Raw genomic sequence first — 12952 nt, 5'->3', positions numbered from 1 at the left:
TAATAATAAATGATAGAAGGTTTAAATGTAATAGAAAAAAAAATATATTTATTTGAGTTAAATTAAGAGTGAAATAGGTTTAACAATCAGTCCTTACTGGTGCAATCCACTCCATGTGATGCACATTGATTGCAACCTTTCAAGTTTGCTTTTTTTTCCTGTATCAAGTGAAAACGATTATTTTTTTTTGGAGTCATTTCACAAATATTGATTCTGTACATCATAAATAAAACTTGCATTTTCAGATGACATGCAACACTTGCCTTCCCCCTCTTGCTGTGTGGTGAACTGTGACAGCTTAAAAACTGCGCCGCGCAAATCCCTCTGTTATAAAAACAAATGCGTTGATTGGTTGACGTAGCCGTCAGTCAGCTATTAACCCCGCCTCCCCCGTTCTTTCTCCCTATTGGTCAGAATCTGACAAGCTCGTCTCCTCCTATTGGTGGATTCTGTGACTGCTCTCGACGGAGCAGGAAGCGCTCCGAGCTGGCCGCCTGCCAGGTAAATATTAAACAGAGGATGCTAGCTGCACCCGTGTCCGACGCGACAAAAGAGCACCAACTCCGGACCAACTGGAGCAAAGATGAAACCACATGCTTCTTCGACGACGTTAAGGTAAATGACGAGCTCGTGCCGACGTGTTTTTAGAGTTTAAAACGGGAGAAGTTGGAGGGTGCGGCCTGCTGTCATTAGCTTCAGCTAAGCTCACTGCTAACGATATTTAGCAGTTAGCGTGATAACTCTGTTCTTTGTCATATTGAATGTTCGTGAGCAGAAAATAGGCTGGTGTTATTGGGACCGATCTCTTGAAGAAACGAGACCACTGTGTGATTAACACAGGCGATAGGTCGCATTAAGTCGGTGTAGCAGAACTGAGGATAACAGGAAATTACTCAAAAGCTGGGATTAGCTGGGTGTGTGGTTACTTTCAGGTTTGGATTCCAGGTTACACCTCCAGTCACATAAATTGTAATGACTGTTATGGGTAATACATCTGGTCCTGGTAAACATAGACTTTATTCCAAGGCAGGTCGATACCATCACTAATAATAATCATGATGAAATGTCCTCATGGGTAAATATTGCTGGGTTTAATGATACATCCCAAGTCATTTACAATAAGAGCAGCTGATAAATAGAAACTGAAACTGTTAGTATGTCAGTCACAAAACAACAACACTGGTGGTCATCAGTGTTGTTTCCTTAGCTAAACCTGTTGGCAGGAATGAAGCTTAATGTCCAATGACTAGCTGTTAACTTGTAATTGTAAGATTGCTAGTAAAGTGTAATGCTCTCAAACATGAACATAATATAGATTGAAGTTAATCTTGACACTGAAAGTAAAATCTGAATGTCATTTTGTTTATATAACATGAACATGGTCATTCACTACCATTGAGTTCATTGTAGTTCTTGCAAATGATGTGAATAATGACAAAATAAACAATTAATAACAATACAGCTCTGTTGATGTATTAACCCTCTAAGTGTGGCTATTCAGAGTATATTGTGTTTCAAGTTATTCTTATTAGTGTAAGGAAATGTTGGTCTTCTCATATGTGGAGATAATACATTAGTCAAGTGTGTGTAACTCCCCAAAGTCTTTACTGATGAAATTGTCAACCATCTGCTGTTTTTCATGCCCCTATTCCATTGTAGTGTGACAATCTTCAACTAATTGAAACACAAAATTCCAGGATAAACGACTATTAAATCTATAAATTTAATGTGGAGTCACACTGCACTGTGTTGTTTTGTATGTGTTACATGAATACTTCACCAACTTCCCGCAAAAAAAAAAAAAAAAAACATTGTGAAAGAGGCAGTAATGTGAGTTGTATGAAAATAGTTAGCCAGTAAATGAAGGGTATCTCTCTGCAGTCCAATAATCACTCTGTGATCTGTTGTAGTGGTCATAAAAGAAGCGCAGGACCCTGACCCCCAATGAGGACCCTGACCTGGACCAGACTGACATGCTTCATACTCATTTCTTACACTTTCCAATTTAGATAAACTGTATTGTGAAAGGTGTGAGGTGTTCTGCGGCATAAAGACACATTTTTTAAGTAATGTTTTGTGGAAAAAAAGTCTTTCAAATTACAAGCAAAACATTTGCAAAATTGTGACATTCAAGGAAATGATGTACATTTTTTTCTTATTGCAAATTTCCTGAGTTATTTTTGCGATTAGTTTTATTTGTCACAGCTCAGTGAGATGGGAGCTTAAAGCAGGTGTACTCCTTCTTGTAGAGAGGTTTGGTTTGGCACTGTCTCATCCACCTGTTGTAGGAGTCTCATCTCAAGTGTCTGAAGGGTGGATATGATGAATGCAGGAACTTTGAGTGTTATAAAACACTCAAAGCATAATCATATTGATGAGGCTAAATTGTTCTTTTTCAGTACCATGACATATCCCAATCCCACAAGTACTGTAACATGTATTTGCTTTTTCTTGGCTATACTTATTTGAATTCATTTCCATTGATAATTCTGGCCTTGCATCTGAAATCATTACTACCATTGCTTTCATAAAATTATTCACAATAGGGAATTTGAAGAAACAATACTGTGATACTTGGATGCAACCTTTAAAACCAGAGAAATGCTGATGAATTGATGATATAATGTGGAATCAACATGATATAATTAAGTATTACAGCTTTACCAGCATGCATAAACACGATTTATCATGACAATCTGCTTGATAAGTGTTTTTCCCCTCATATCCTCACATTCAAAACACTTAAAAAGTTATTTAATAAGGTGTGTGGCCTTTTTCAGTTTGTTAAGACTGAGTCGGTCTCATTTGACATTTGGAATTTAATTTGGTTCATCAGTATTGCTCTTCCTGTGTCACATCAGCAATATTTTCCGGGTAGATATTGGATTTGTTTCATGTTTCATACAGATTTTGTCACTGCATTTTTAACATTGAGGGTGCAAAACATGATGAGCATATCCTCTTTTGTTTCAGACAGATTGGAGATTTTGAAATCATTTCTGGCTGCTGAAAACAAGTGCAGCTCAAAAGGCTCAATACCTAATTGATTTTCGAGCTGTTTATGTGAGACACTTCAATTTGTTTGGAATTGTTTGACTTCATTAGATGCTGTAGAAGTGCACATGTGCCAAGCTGGTTCTAAAAAGAAATATTTCAAAAAGTTGCAATTGTTCTCCCCTAAAATTCATTGTCATTAACATGTTGAATATTATGATTTTTTTTTGTTTTGTTTTTAATTTAAGTTCTACTTACCTCTAGTAGGAACAATTGTGTTACCATGACATGAAAACTGCTGCATACTGGCATCATGAAGCAGCTTCAACTTGCAGTGCTGATGTTACTGAATTCTCTTTTAACCTTTTGTCTGAATATAATAAAAGCTTTTCTAGAAATATAAATATGGCTAAAAGAATCTGGCCTTTGTCAGGATTAATAAACATGTGACTTCGTCTTAAGAGTTGTTCAGTGCCGGTGAGCTTCCTGACGACTGAGAAAACTATATGAATGTTTTGGTTAGTAGTGACATGTCCAGTTCTGTGAATGTTTGGATGCAGAAGTAATGAAAGTGGAAACATGGATAATAGCACAACTTCTGACGTACCCATGGCCTTCTATGTTGTGAAGAGCTCTGTTGGGATATGAAGATGGTGCGGGAGCAGTTTCCAGTAGAACTGCATGTCCTGCTCCATGCAAAGCTTCAGAAGTACTGCATTTACCGTGCATGGTTGGAATACTACAGCAATGTCGTAATGCTTTGTTGTCAAACTGGCTTCTAAAGAATTGATGATACATTCGTTCTCTTGTAAACAGATCCTTTTATCAGTTTCTCTTAACATTGTTTTCTGTTGGAAAGTTACGAGATGCACTGCACAGTTGAATATGTGAGATATGTTGGGAAAGTCCCTGACAGGATCAGGTTGAGGTGCGTCTAAACTGAAAGTTAGTACTGGGATTACAGATGACAGTATTGAGTCAGTGTCAGGTTTATTCAGCCAAACATGCTGAAAACATCAACCTGCTTCACAGGAATATCTGCTCTGAGTTCACAGTGACTGAATCACAGCTGGGTCACGTGCACAAGGTCATACACAGGTGAAACATTTATTTCGTGGGATTTCTAAAAACTTTCACAGACTGAGTCACCTCTTTCAAATTAGCCAGACACTGACACTCTTCCCCAAACTGACTTTCACAATGCAGACCTTTATCATTATGGGGTGATCAGTGTCCTGTGGTGCCCCCATTAAATCAATAACACTATGGAATTTTTAAAGTATGATTAGTCTAGTTTAGGTATTGAATTTACAATAAAGTATATTGTTGATTTAAAAAAAAGTGTATCAGATTCAGTAGAAGTTAAGATGACATCCGGTCTCTTGATTGCAATGTTGGTGTTATGTTTGCATGTCAGCATCGTTTGTTATCTGCCAAAGTCATTGTACCATCTGGTTTTTGACTCGGGTTGCTTTCACATCTTCAGTGGGGATGAGGATCTAAATTTTGATTGGACCAAAATGCAAATTTCATACTTTGTAATGGTTGTAAAGGAGTTTTTTTTTGGCACACTTTGTTTTGCTGATGTGGTGCCAACTTTCTCCCATGTTTTGGAGTGTCATGTTTCTGTGACAGCTGTGCATGATGACATTGGGCTTGCTGCCATCGTGCTCATGGCTCACCATGGCTATCGACAGGCTATCACCGCGGAGTCGTCACCATTCCATCATAGGACAAACACTGAGGCCGTCACACATACCCAGGTTCATTTCCTAGGACTGGTGATCAAGCAACCTCAAGTGCGTGTTTGTGGACTGCGTGAAGAAACCAGAACAAAACCCATGTATGCACAGGCAGAATATGCAGACTGAGCATCAATAGGCTGTTCCGTCAAACCTGTACTTGTTCCGTGTTTGATGAAGTATATGCTCCTGGAACAACCAACATTGCAGAGCTTATTGGATTACACAAGTGTTTTTCGCACAAACTTGTGTAGTCACTGAGGCAGTTGATGTGAAGTATTGTGTTATCCTGCTCCAAACCTTGGGTGTAAAGTCATTCTTTTGGAGCATAATTTTTGTATAAAAGTCTAAACTTGAGCTGATGCATTCTGTAAGAGTTCGCATTGTGTTTGGTTCCATCTCAGTGGTTTTACAGCCAACATCATTTAGGGTGGATTAGACCAGGATTTGTGTTCGTGAGTGTGTTTTGGTGCATAGCAGCAGTTGGGTATTTGACTGGTAAGCACAGGCTGACTGAGATCACAACATGCACTTATAACTCCACACACACAGCTCCCTTCCACTCACAAACAAACACAGTAATCCTTCCTGTGCAGGCCAAGTTCATACATGCAAATGCGGTCAATGGCCTCACCTCATGCAAAGTACGCCCATCGCGTCATGTGTTTTCTGTGCCTGGAGGTACCAGCTGTAAATACCTGAATATGTTACAGCTTAAGCGCGTTGGCAGTAATATTTTGATGAGAACCTGCAGTTTTTTTTTTAGTTCCTTTCTAAATATTGATCTCTTAGAAAATGCTGTTTGTTGTGTCATGACAGACGGACATGAATCTCTTCACATACCTTCATGCAAACATGAGGATGTCTGCCAGACAAGGTGCTCAACCCAACAATGGGAGAAAATAAGGATTTGTGTTAGTGTCTCGCTAAAGAACACAGTGACACATGTACAGGTGAAGCTGGAAATTCTACCTCAGTGACGGCAGGGATTTTCATTTGTAACATAGCTTTAAATTAGATCTCAGTCATGTGTCATTTGGGTGAGAAATTATGTTGTTTCACCCCAGAATCAACCCTCCACAAGCAGCAGGACTGATGTCTTTTCCTTTTTTTTTGTCTTTAGATCGTACATGTGGCCGGCAGTGTGTGTCTCTCTGTGCCGTGAGGCCCGAGGTCACTGCTATCAGGGATTTGTTCTCAGACTAATCTGACCTGTGGCTGTTTCAGTTGTAGACATCGACCTGAGAGCCTGTAGCCATGGATGGCCATGCTGCCAAAAACAATGAAAGCACCTTTCCCAGCTTGGGGGATCTGGATGACTTCCTCACCAAGCACAACTCAAACTTCATCTGGCTCCTTGCAGGTGAGTGCGCTCCATCTCTGACCAGTGTGGAAATTTCTCAAAAAGTAATTATAGGAAATGCAAACTTGAGTAAAGCTGCGGTCACACCCTGCTGAGCAGTTGCATGGTTCCACTTACTGGAGTTATATTATTCCTATTTCTCTCACTTCATTAAAAATTAACAGTTGTGGGTTCTTTTTTTTTCTCATTTGGCATACATTTAGCTTTTACTCATCTAAAAATAAGCACACAGATTTATGTTTGAGATGCTTACAGTCTGTTCTTTCACACAGATACATTTGTTGAACTATTAAGATTCTATAAACTCTTATGGCACATATTAAATTAACCAAAGTCTGGAGGTTTAAAGCACAATAAAAGTGGAATATTCACATTATTGTTCTCATCTGATGAATGATTTTTAGTAATATTTGTTTCAGGCTGCAGAGTCTGAGTGCAGCTCCCAGCAGAGGTTTGGCGAGGTTGTTTCCGCCAAAACAGGGTGAAAATGAAGTTCCACTATACCCAGGGTCTATCGCAGGGTTAAAACATTCACACTCACACCAGTTGCCTAACACACATGCTATCTTCACGCAGGAACTTAGGTAAGCTCCTCTTGCTGTGAGAAGAGAGCGCTAACGATTTCACTGCCATACTGCTCCGAAATCCACATTATTAAAAGTGTATGGAAATGTATTCTTACGTATAGAGAACTCATTATATCGTAGTTTTTCACATTCTGGACACCTCATTACAGTAGGTTTTAATGGTTCACAGCTCAATTTTTCAAATCCATCCTGCACTTGCTTGTCATGTTACTTACAGCAGATCACCTGGTCATTAGTTTTTTTTTCCACCTTCTCACCAGTTTTCTGCAAACCAATCAGTCTTTTCAAAAGGTTATATTTTAGCCAAACGCCACGCAGAGTATTTAGAGTCATGAGAACGTTCTGCAGGTATGGGTTCCTTTGCCTGTCCTCAGCATTGCGTCCCTCCAGTGAGCCAAGGCTTCCGCTCATTTCTTGTGTCACTCACAGCCATAAATTGGGCCATTTTTATTTTCAGTCTTGGCTCAATTTTTCCTGATTGGACATTTTGCAGGGAGGCTCTCTGCACAGTGAAACAACTTGCTGACAACAGCATCAAATGGTTGTAATTTGACCCCAGCTTTGGCCTCTGCTTTTTGAGCAGGGGATGTGGAGTATAGGTGGATAGATGGGTAAAGAGGAGTAAATTTATTTTTAGGCTCACACACATTACTGATATTAACAAACATTTTTAAGGACTTATGAGCGTCGGTTTATAGATTTGAAATGAAGTGCAATTAAACTTTTTTTTTCTCCTCCCTTTCAGCCACCATTCTATCCTGTGGATGGATCATCTACTTAACTTATTACAACTCACGCAACATTGGCCTCATCCTCACCCTCATCATCAACAGACTGTACAAGGATGGCTACGTTCACATCGGTACGTTCAGCCCCGGGGCCGGCCGACTCCGTCGCACACTCGTAAACAGGGCGGAGCGCTGTCAACGCGCTCCGTTCTGTTTGCTGAATATTTCATGATGAGCTACGTCCTCTGGGTGATTATCGCCACTCCGCCACAATGGCACGGCGCGCCGAACAGCAGACCGAGCTGGAAATCATTTACCAAGCACCTCCAGACCATAAATCCTCATGCATCTCTGCTGGCATTTTATAGCATGTGATTAGTTTCTTCCCAACCACATCAATTCCTCCACTAAGGAAGACCTCTTGGCAGCTGCGTGCGCCCCGTTATTCACCTGCCAGCCGAGAGTGAGTCCCAGCATGTCATTTGGATGTTAAATCTGAACGGAGACTCGCTGAAGCTCCTGGCACCGGGGCGATGAATTCACAGCACGTCACGGCGGCGCATGTTGACAGAAACCTGCAGCGAACTGAGGAGGAAGTGCAAAGCGATTAGCGAGGAAGTGTTAAATGTTTAAGAGCAGGGCACGGCTTAGTTACCCTGGCTTCACCGACACATGTCTGCACAAAGCGAGCAGCGTGTACTGACTAATGTATGACTGGGAGATATTTAATTACTTTTTTGATGAATAAACAATATATTCTCAAAAGGGGAAACCGATTAAAATGCTATTTAAATATTTAAAAACCATGGGGGTCTCACAGGTGTGCTGCATCTGCCTCCAGTCTAGTGGGTGGGGTGCAGCTTTCAAGCAGGGCACATGCAGAGCCATCAGCAGGAAGGGCGCCACATAAAACACTTGCTGTGCGCTGTCACTCTGCGAGCGCGAAGTAATTCACTCGGAGAAAGACGTGCCTTCAACCAAGCCAGTCCATATTCAGCGTTCCGTCACAGTAACAGGCCCTGACCCGCGCGCTGAATAAGATTATTCTTAAGGATATGCGATTGAAAAGCTGTGCAACTCTCACACTCGTGTTTTCTCCTTACATCAATTCCACCTTTTGTTTAGGAGTGCTTTGACTGAAAGCGAAGGCGCGTTGCTCGAATTCAACGTGCCGCGCTGTGATAACGCCGAATTCTCAGTGAGTGATTGTTTCTCCGCAGGCTCCTTCTCCTTCTCGGTGCTGTCGGGGAAAGTCATGTTCAGGGATGTCTACTACATCAACCAAGACATGTCTATCAGGTAATCTGAGCCGGGCCTCATTGTTTGCTTCTCCTTCATCATCCTGAAGCTCGGTCATTGATTGTTTTTGTTTCCCCTCTGCTGCAGAATACAGGATGGCTTTCTCATATTCCGCTGGTGGAAAATGTATAACCCCAAACAGAAACAGCATGGTGAGTGAACAGGTTTGGCGATGTATAGGAACATACTTGAAGAGTTTGCAGATTAATAGTTTTAAAAAAGAATTAATTAGTCACTGAAGAACTTCAATCCATTTTATGGCACCTGTGTGTTCTCATCTCAGAGTGACGTAGCACCTTTTAATGACACTTTTAAAATGTTCTTCTGCTGTTACCTTCAAAAGCATAACTCTTTTTCACCAAAGTGGTCCTACCATGAACGTTCAGAGACACCAATTTGAACTTCTGGGTATTTTATTTTCACCTGACATTAAAATTGTTGGCCGACGAAAAGGTTTGAAAATTTTCTTTGTTTTGTCCTCCTGTAAGCTGTGGTTTCCTGTTTTCGCTACTGTCATTCTGAGAGTGTTTCTCTGAAAGTAGTCTAAGATGTGTGAGTATTTTACCCTTTCATACTGTCACTTCGTGTCAGTGCTGATGAAGCAGTCTCACCTAAAATCGTGTTCTTTAGGTGCCAAAAGATCTCGATAGAGCTGCTTGTTTACACTGTTTGAGCGTCGGCATCTCGGTGTACGTGTGCGAAATCTTCACATCGCAGGAGCCTGTAATGTTGGAGGCAAATGAACTCAATGCTCCTGAATGTATGAAGCAGACTTTTAAAATGTATGCTTGTCAAACTCATGTTAAAAAAAAAAAGAAAAAAAAAAAAGTCAGCCAGGAGTGGAAGAGCACTTCAGACTGAGATCAGAGTTGTATTTTTTTGTCCTGCATCAACAGACCCCAAGGCAGAGACCAGGCTTTCCGTGACAGTCAATGGCTTCGAGTTCCACGTCTACAATCGGACCGACCTTTACGCCCGGCTGCAGGAGACGTTCGGACTGGATCCCACGCTTCTGACGCCCAAGAAAGATGAGGAAAGGGGACGAGAGGACAGAAACCAGACACTGGAAAGGTACCACCGAGGACTCGTCACACAGCTTATCTTTTTGGGGGAAATCGAACATGGACATTGATTTGAAGTTAGGTGCTGCTGGGAATGCAGACAAGTAGCTAATTGCTTGATAAATTGCCAGTTCTTACAAATTTCTACAATGACAAAACGGTGGAAAACAGATACTGGCGTTAGTAATTACTCAGTAAATAGCTTCTCAATGGTGCCATGCAAGAGTTTGGTGTCGTCTTATTAATCCAGGTCGTCAGTTCAGCACGATTGACTTAAATGTGTATTTAAAGGAGTGTTTTGGAATGAGAAACGGCTGCTGCAGAAGCTGCAGAATCTCACTCCCTGTCCTCTGCGTTGCTATAAAATGCATGAGGAGCGCAGACATATGTTGTCATTTCTCACTGACAGCGAGATTAATCGTACCCACCGGAAAAGTAGCACTACTCAGCTGTTGTGAAACTGAGTGTCTGTTGCATCCTCGTGCAGCGTGAACATCCAGGCAGAAAGCACAGATCCGACGTCGTCTTGGCGGTCCCTCATTCCTGTCATCAAAGTGAACATCAGCACCGTATGTACGGCTGAAACGCCATTGCTTTTCATGGACTCTGGAAAGAAAGCAGGATTGTCTTTACTGCATGAGCGAAAAACACTGTTTTGGATTCTTTCCTAATACATTTGCCTTCCCTGAAGGGTCGCTTGGCGTTTGGGAACCACCACCTCCCCCAGACGCTCTGCATGAACTTCGAAGATGCCTTCCTGACGTACGCCACCAAACCTCCATCCAGCCACCTGGACCAGTACATGCACATTGTCAAAGGCTCGCTGGAGAACGTGCGCGTCATGCTGGTTCCCAGTCCGCGCTATCTGGGCATGCAGAATGATGAGTAAGTCGCCTCCTGATGTGGGGGGAGAAAAAAAAAACACATGACCGTCCTCGTTATCTTGCCTGTTGCTGCTATGCCAATTGATGAACTCGATGCTGTGTGAATCAATGAAGCTGAGGCAAACCTGATGAAAAAAATAATATTAATAGCATCATGAACTGTTCAATGTTTAATATGAACCCCCCCCCTCATAGTGTGAGCTCATGTAATCTTACCTCTGAATTTATGGATTGGCTTTGTGCCAATGGTGGAATATAAGCCCTGCATTTAAAGGCTGTAGTGCGAAAGATCTGGATTATATTTACGTTAAAATAATTACAGTGATCTCAAAGGTAGAGTAGACTTCTTAAAAGTCGCACTTATTTACCCACAGTAACTAGAGACCGGCACTCTTGGTTTTTCAGCTCGGTCATAGTAATACATCTATTTAGCTTAAAGCATTTTGAGAAGCCGCTCTGCTGAGGAATGGCTGTAGAAATACCCTTTGCCACTCATTTTTTAAGCCCGTCATAATGACTGCAGAGAATTAAATCATTACATGGCTTGAAATTCTGTGCAGCAGCGCTCTGCCCATCTTTCTTCCTACTTCTTATTTTCATCCTCAAGACACACACCAGAAATATACATATTGCAGCATGTGTGTGTCTGCGATGTGAATTTCAATCACACGCTGGCAGAGGACCGACTCGGGGTCTTTCTCTCCTTGTTTGTGCAAAACAAGAGCTTATTTAAAATGAATTACTGACACGGCTTTGCATTTCGCAGCGATGAGTCTCATTTAGCTCACTCAGTTGAAGCTGCCTCCCCTCTACAAAGGTTAGGTTATTTATATCCAAATTGGGCAGTTGACAATTTTATTACAAAAAAAAAAAAATGTTGGCAGAATGTTTTAATCAGGAGTCCCCTTTTCTCTCCCATAATTTTTCACCTGCCAGCTTTAACTGTGCTGCTTAATAGGCGGGAATGTCTTAAACCATTATTCACACTTAATGTGAATGAGGGAAACGACTGAGGGAGTAAATGCATTAACCCTCGGTGATTAAAAAAATCACTCCTAATCAGGAACCTGGCAGCTGTAGGCATTCTTCAAAGCCTTGTATGATCCCAATCTCCTTAATATCATCACGTATGTTGCAGTTTGAAAGGGATGTTGACTGAGAAGCAGCAGAAATATGTGCAGACTGTCTTCATGTCAGACTCGGGCTGAATATTTAACTGGGTGGTTGGCTGCTCGGTAGATGTTTTGAGGAGAATAAGTTCTGACACCTATTGATTGCATGGACCCCTGTCAAAACAGCCAGAGCCGCTCCGCGGCCCGCTGTGCGTCTGTCAAGAATAAGCCAAAGAGTTCCTCACCTTTCCCCGTCGAATCTGGTCTCGGCATTGGAATTGTGACCTTGTGGGTTTTTTTTTCCTCCATCTAGGCCTCCCAGACTGATGGGCGAAGGTTTCGTGGTGATGCAGTCCAACGACGTCGACATCTACTATTACCAGGACGAACCCGGTAAGCTCATAACTGCAGACAGACTCTTGGAAGTTTCCAACGTAAATGAAATTGGCACGCTGTTGGAGAAAGGGCTCCAAGCCTTTGATGCAAATTGCAGCCAGTGATATCCAAGCCTCTCCCTGCAGTCTTTCAAAGTTCTCAGCGACAGAACTTGATCTATCCCCGGACTAACGCGACTTGTCATCTCCTTCCTGAGTGGAGGCTGAGCAGCCTGGGGTTATGTGCACATGGGGAATAAATCCACAGGGAAATGGATTTTTTTTTTTTTCAGCCTCACACTGCTACATTATTGGCTCCTATTGTACACATCATTACCAGCAGATAGACAGAGTGAGTAACTGGTGGATGTCAACTCCAGGATGAAGAAAAGGAAGCAATAATTGTACATCATGTCACTTAAAAAGGTTGATTAAAAAAGAAAAAAAGAACATTTGTGACAGGTCTGTTTCTGCTTTGTATTTGTTTGTTGTTACCTGATGATTGATGTGTGTTTGTAGGCCTGGTCCCCATGGAGCAGGAGGGCGGCGAGGAGGCAGAGACATGCAGCGAGGGAGACAAGCTCCAGGATCTGCCTCCGTGTTGGGGGCTGGACATCGTCTGTGGAAAAGGAACGGACTTCAACTACGGGCCGTGGGCAGATCGCCAGAGGTGAGGAAGGAGCAAGCGCTTTCAGTCTTCCTGCTGCAGTATGGCGAGCGATCACTGGGGAAAACTAACCAGCCCGGTTGAGCGCTGTTGGCTGGTTGCTCAGCTGTTGGCACTTGCATGAAGTGGATTGATTACAGG

At 42.0% G+C, this 12952-nt stretch overlaps 1 protein-coding gene across 11 annotated transcripts in view; it reads left to right on the top strand.

Moving 5' to 3' along the window:
- Positions 1-471: 471 nt before the first annotated feature.
- The window catches only part of kiaa1109 (KIAA1109 ortholog), an 88942-nt gene continuing 76461 nt past the window's right edge, over positions 472-12952 (top strand). For all 11 annotated transcript variants that reach the window (XM_030116465.1, XM_030116473.1, XM_030116471.1 and 8 more), the window contains exons 1-10: positions 472-615; positions 5964-6099; positions 7432-7548; positions 8635-8713; positions 8801-8865; positions 9610-9784; positions 10262-10343; positions 10466-10659; positions 12084-12163; positions 12664-12814. In XM_030116465.1, coding sequence (XP_029972325.1) covers positions 5994-6099; positions 7432-7548; positions 8635-8713; positions 8801-8865; positions 9610-9784; positions 10262-10343; positions 10466-10659; positions 12084-12163; positions 12664-12814 — 1049 coding nt within the window. In that variant the 5' untranslated portion in view covers positions 472-615; positions 5964-5993. The remainder of the gene's footprint in view (positions 616-5963; positions 6100-7431; positions 7549-8634; positions 8714-8800; positions 8866-9609; positions 9785-10261; positions 10344-10465; positions 10660-12083; positions 12164-12663; positions 12815-12952) is intronic.

The sequence above is a fragment of the Salarias fasciatus genome, chromosome 19 (genome assembly GCF_902148845.1).
Source record: "Salarias fasciatus chromosome 19, fSalaFa1.1, whole genome shotgun sequence".
NCBI classification, from domain to species: Eukaryota; Metazoa; Chordata; class Actinopteri; order Blenniiformes; family Blenniidae; genus Salarias; species Salarias fasciatus.
This window is presented reverse-complemented; position numbering and strand designations above follow the sequence as displayed.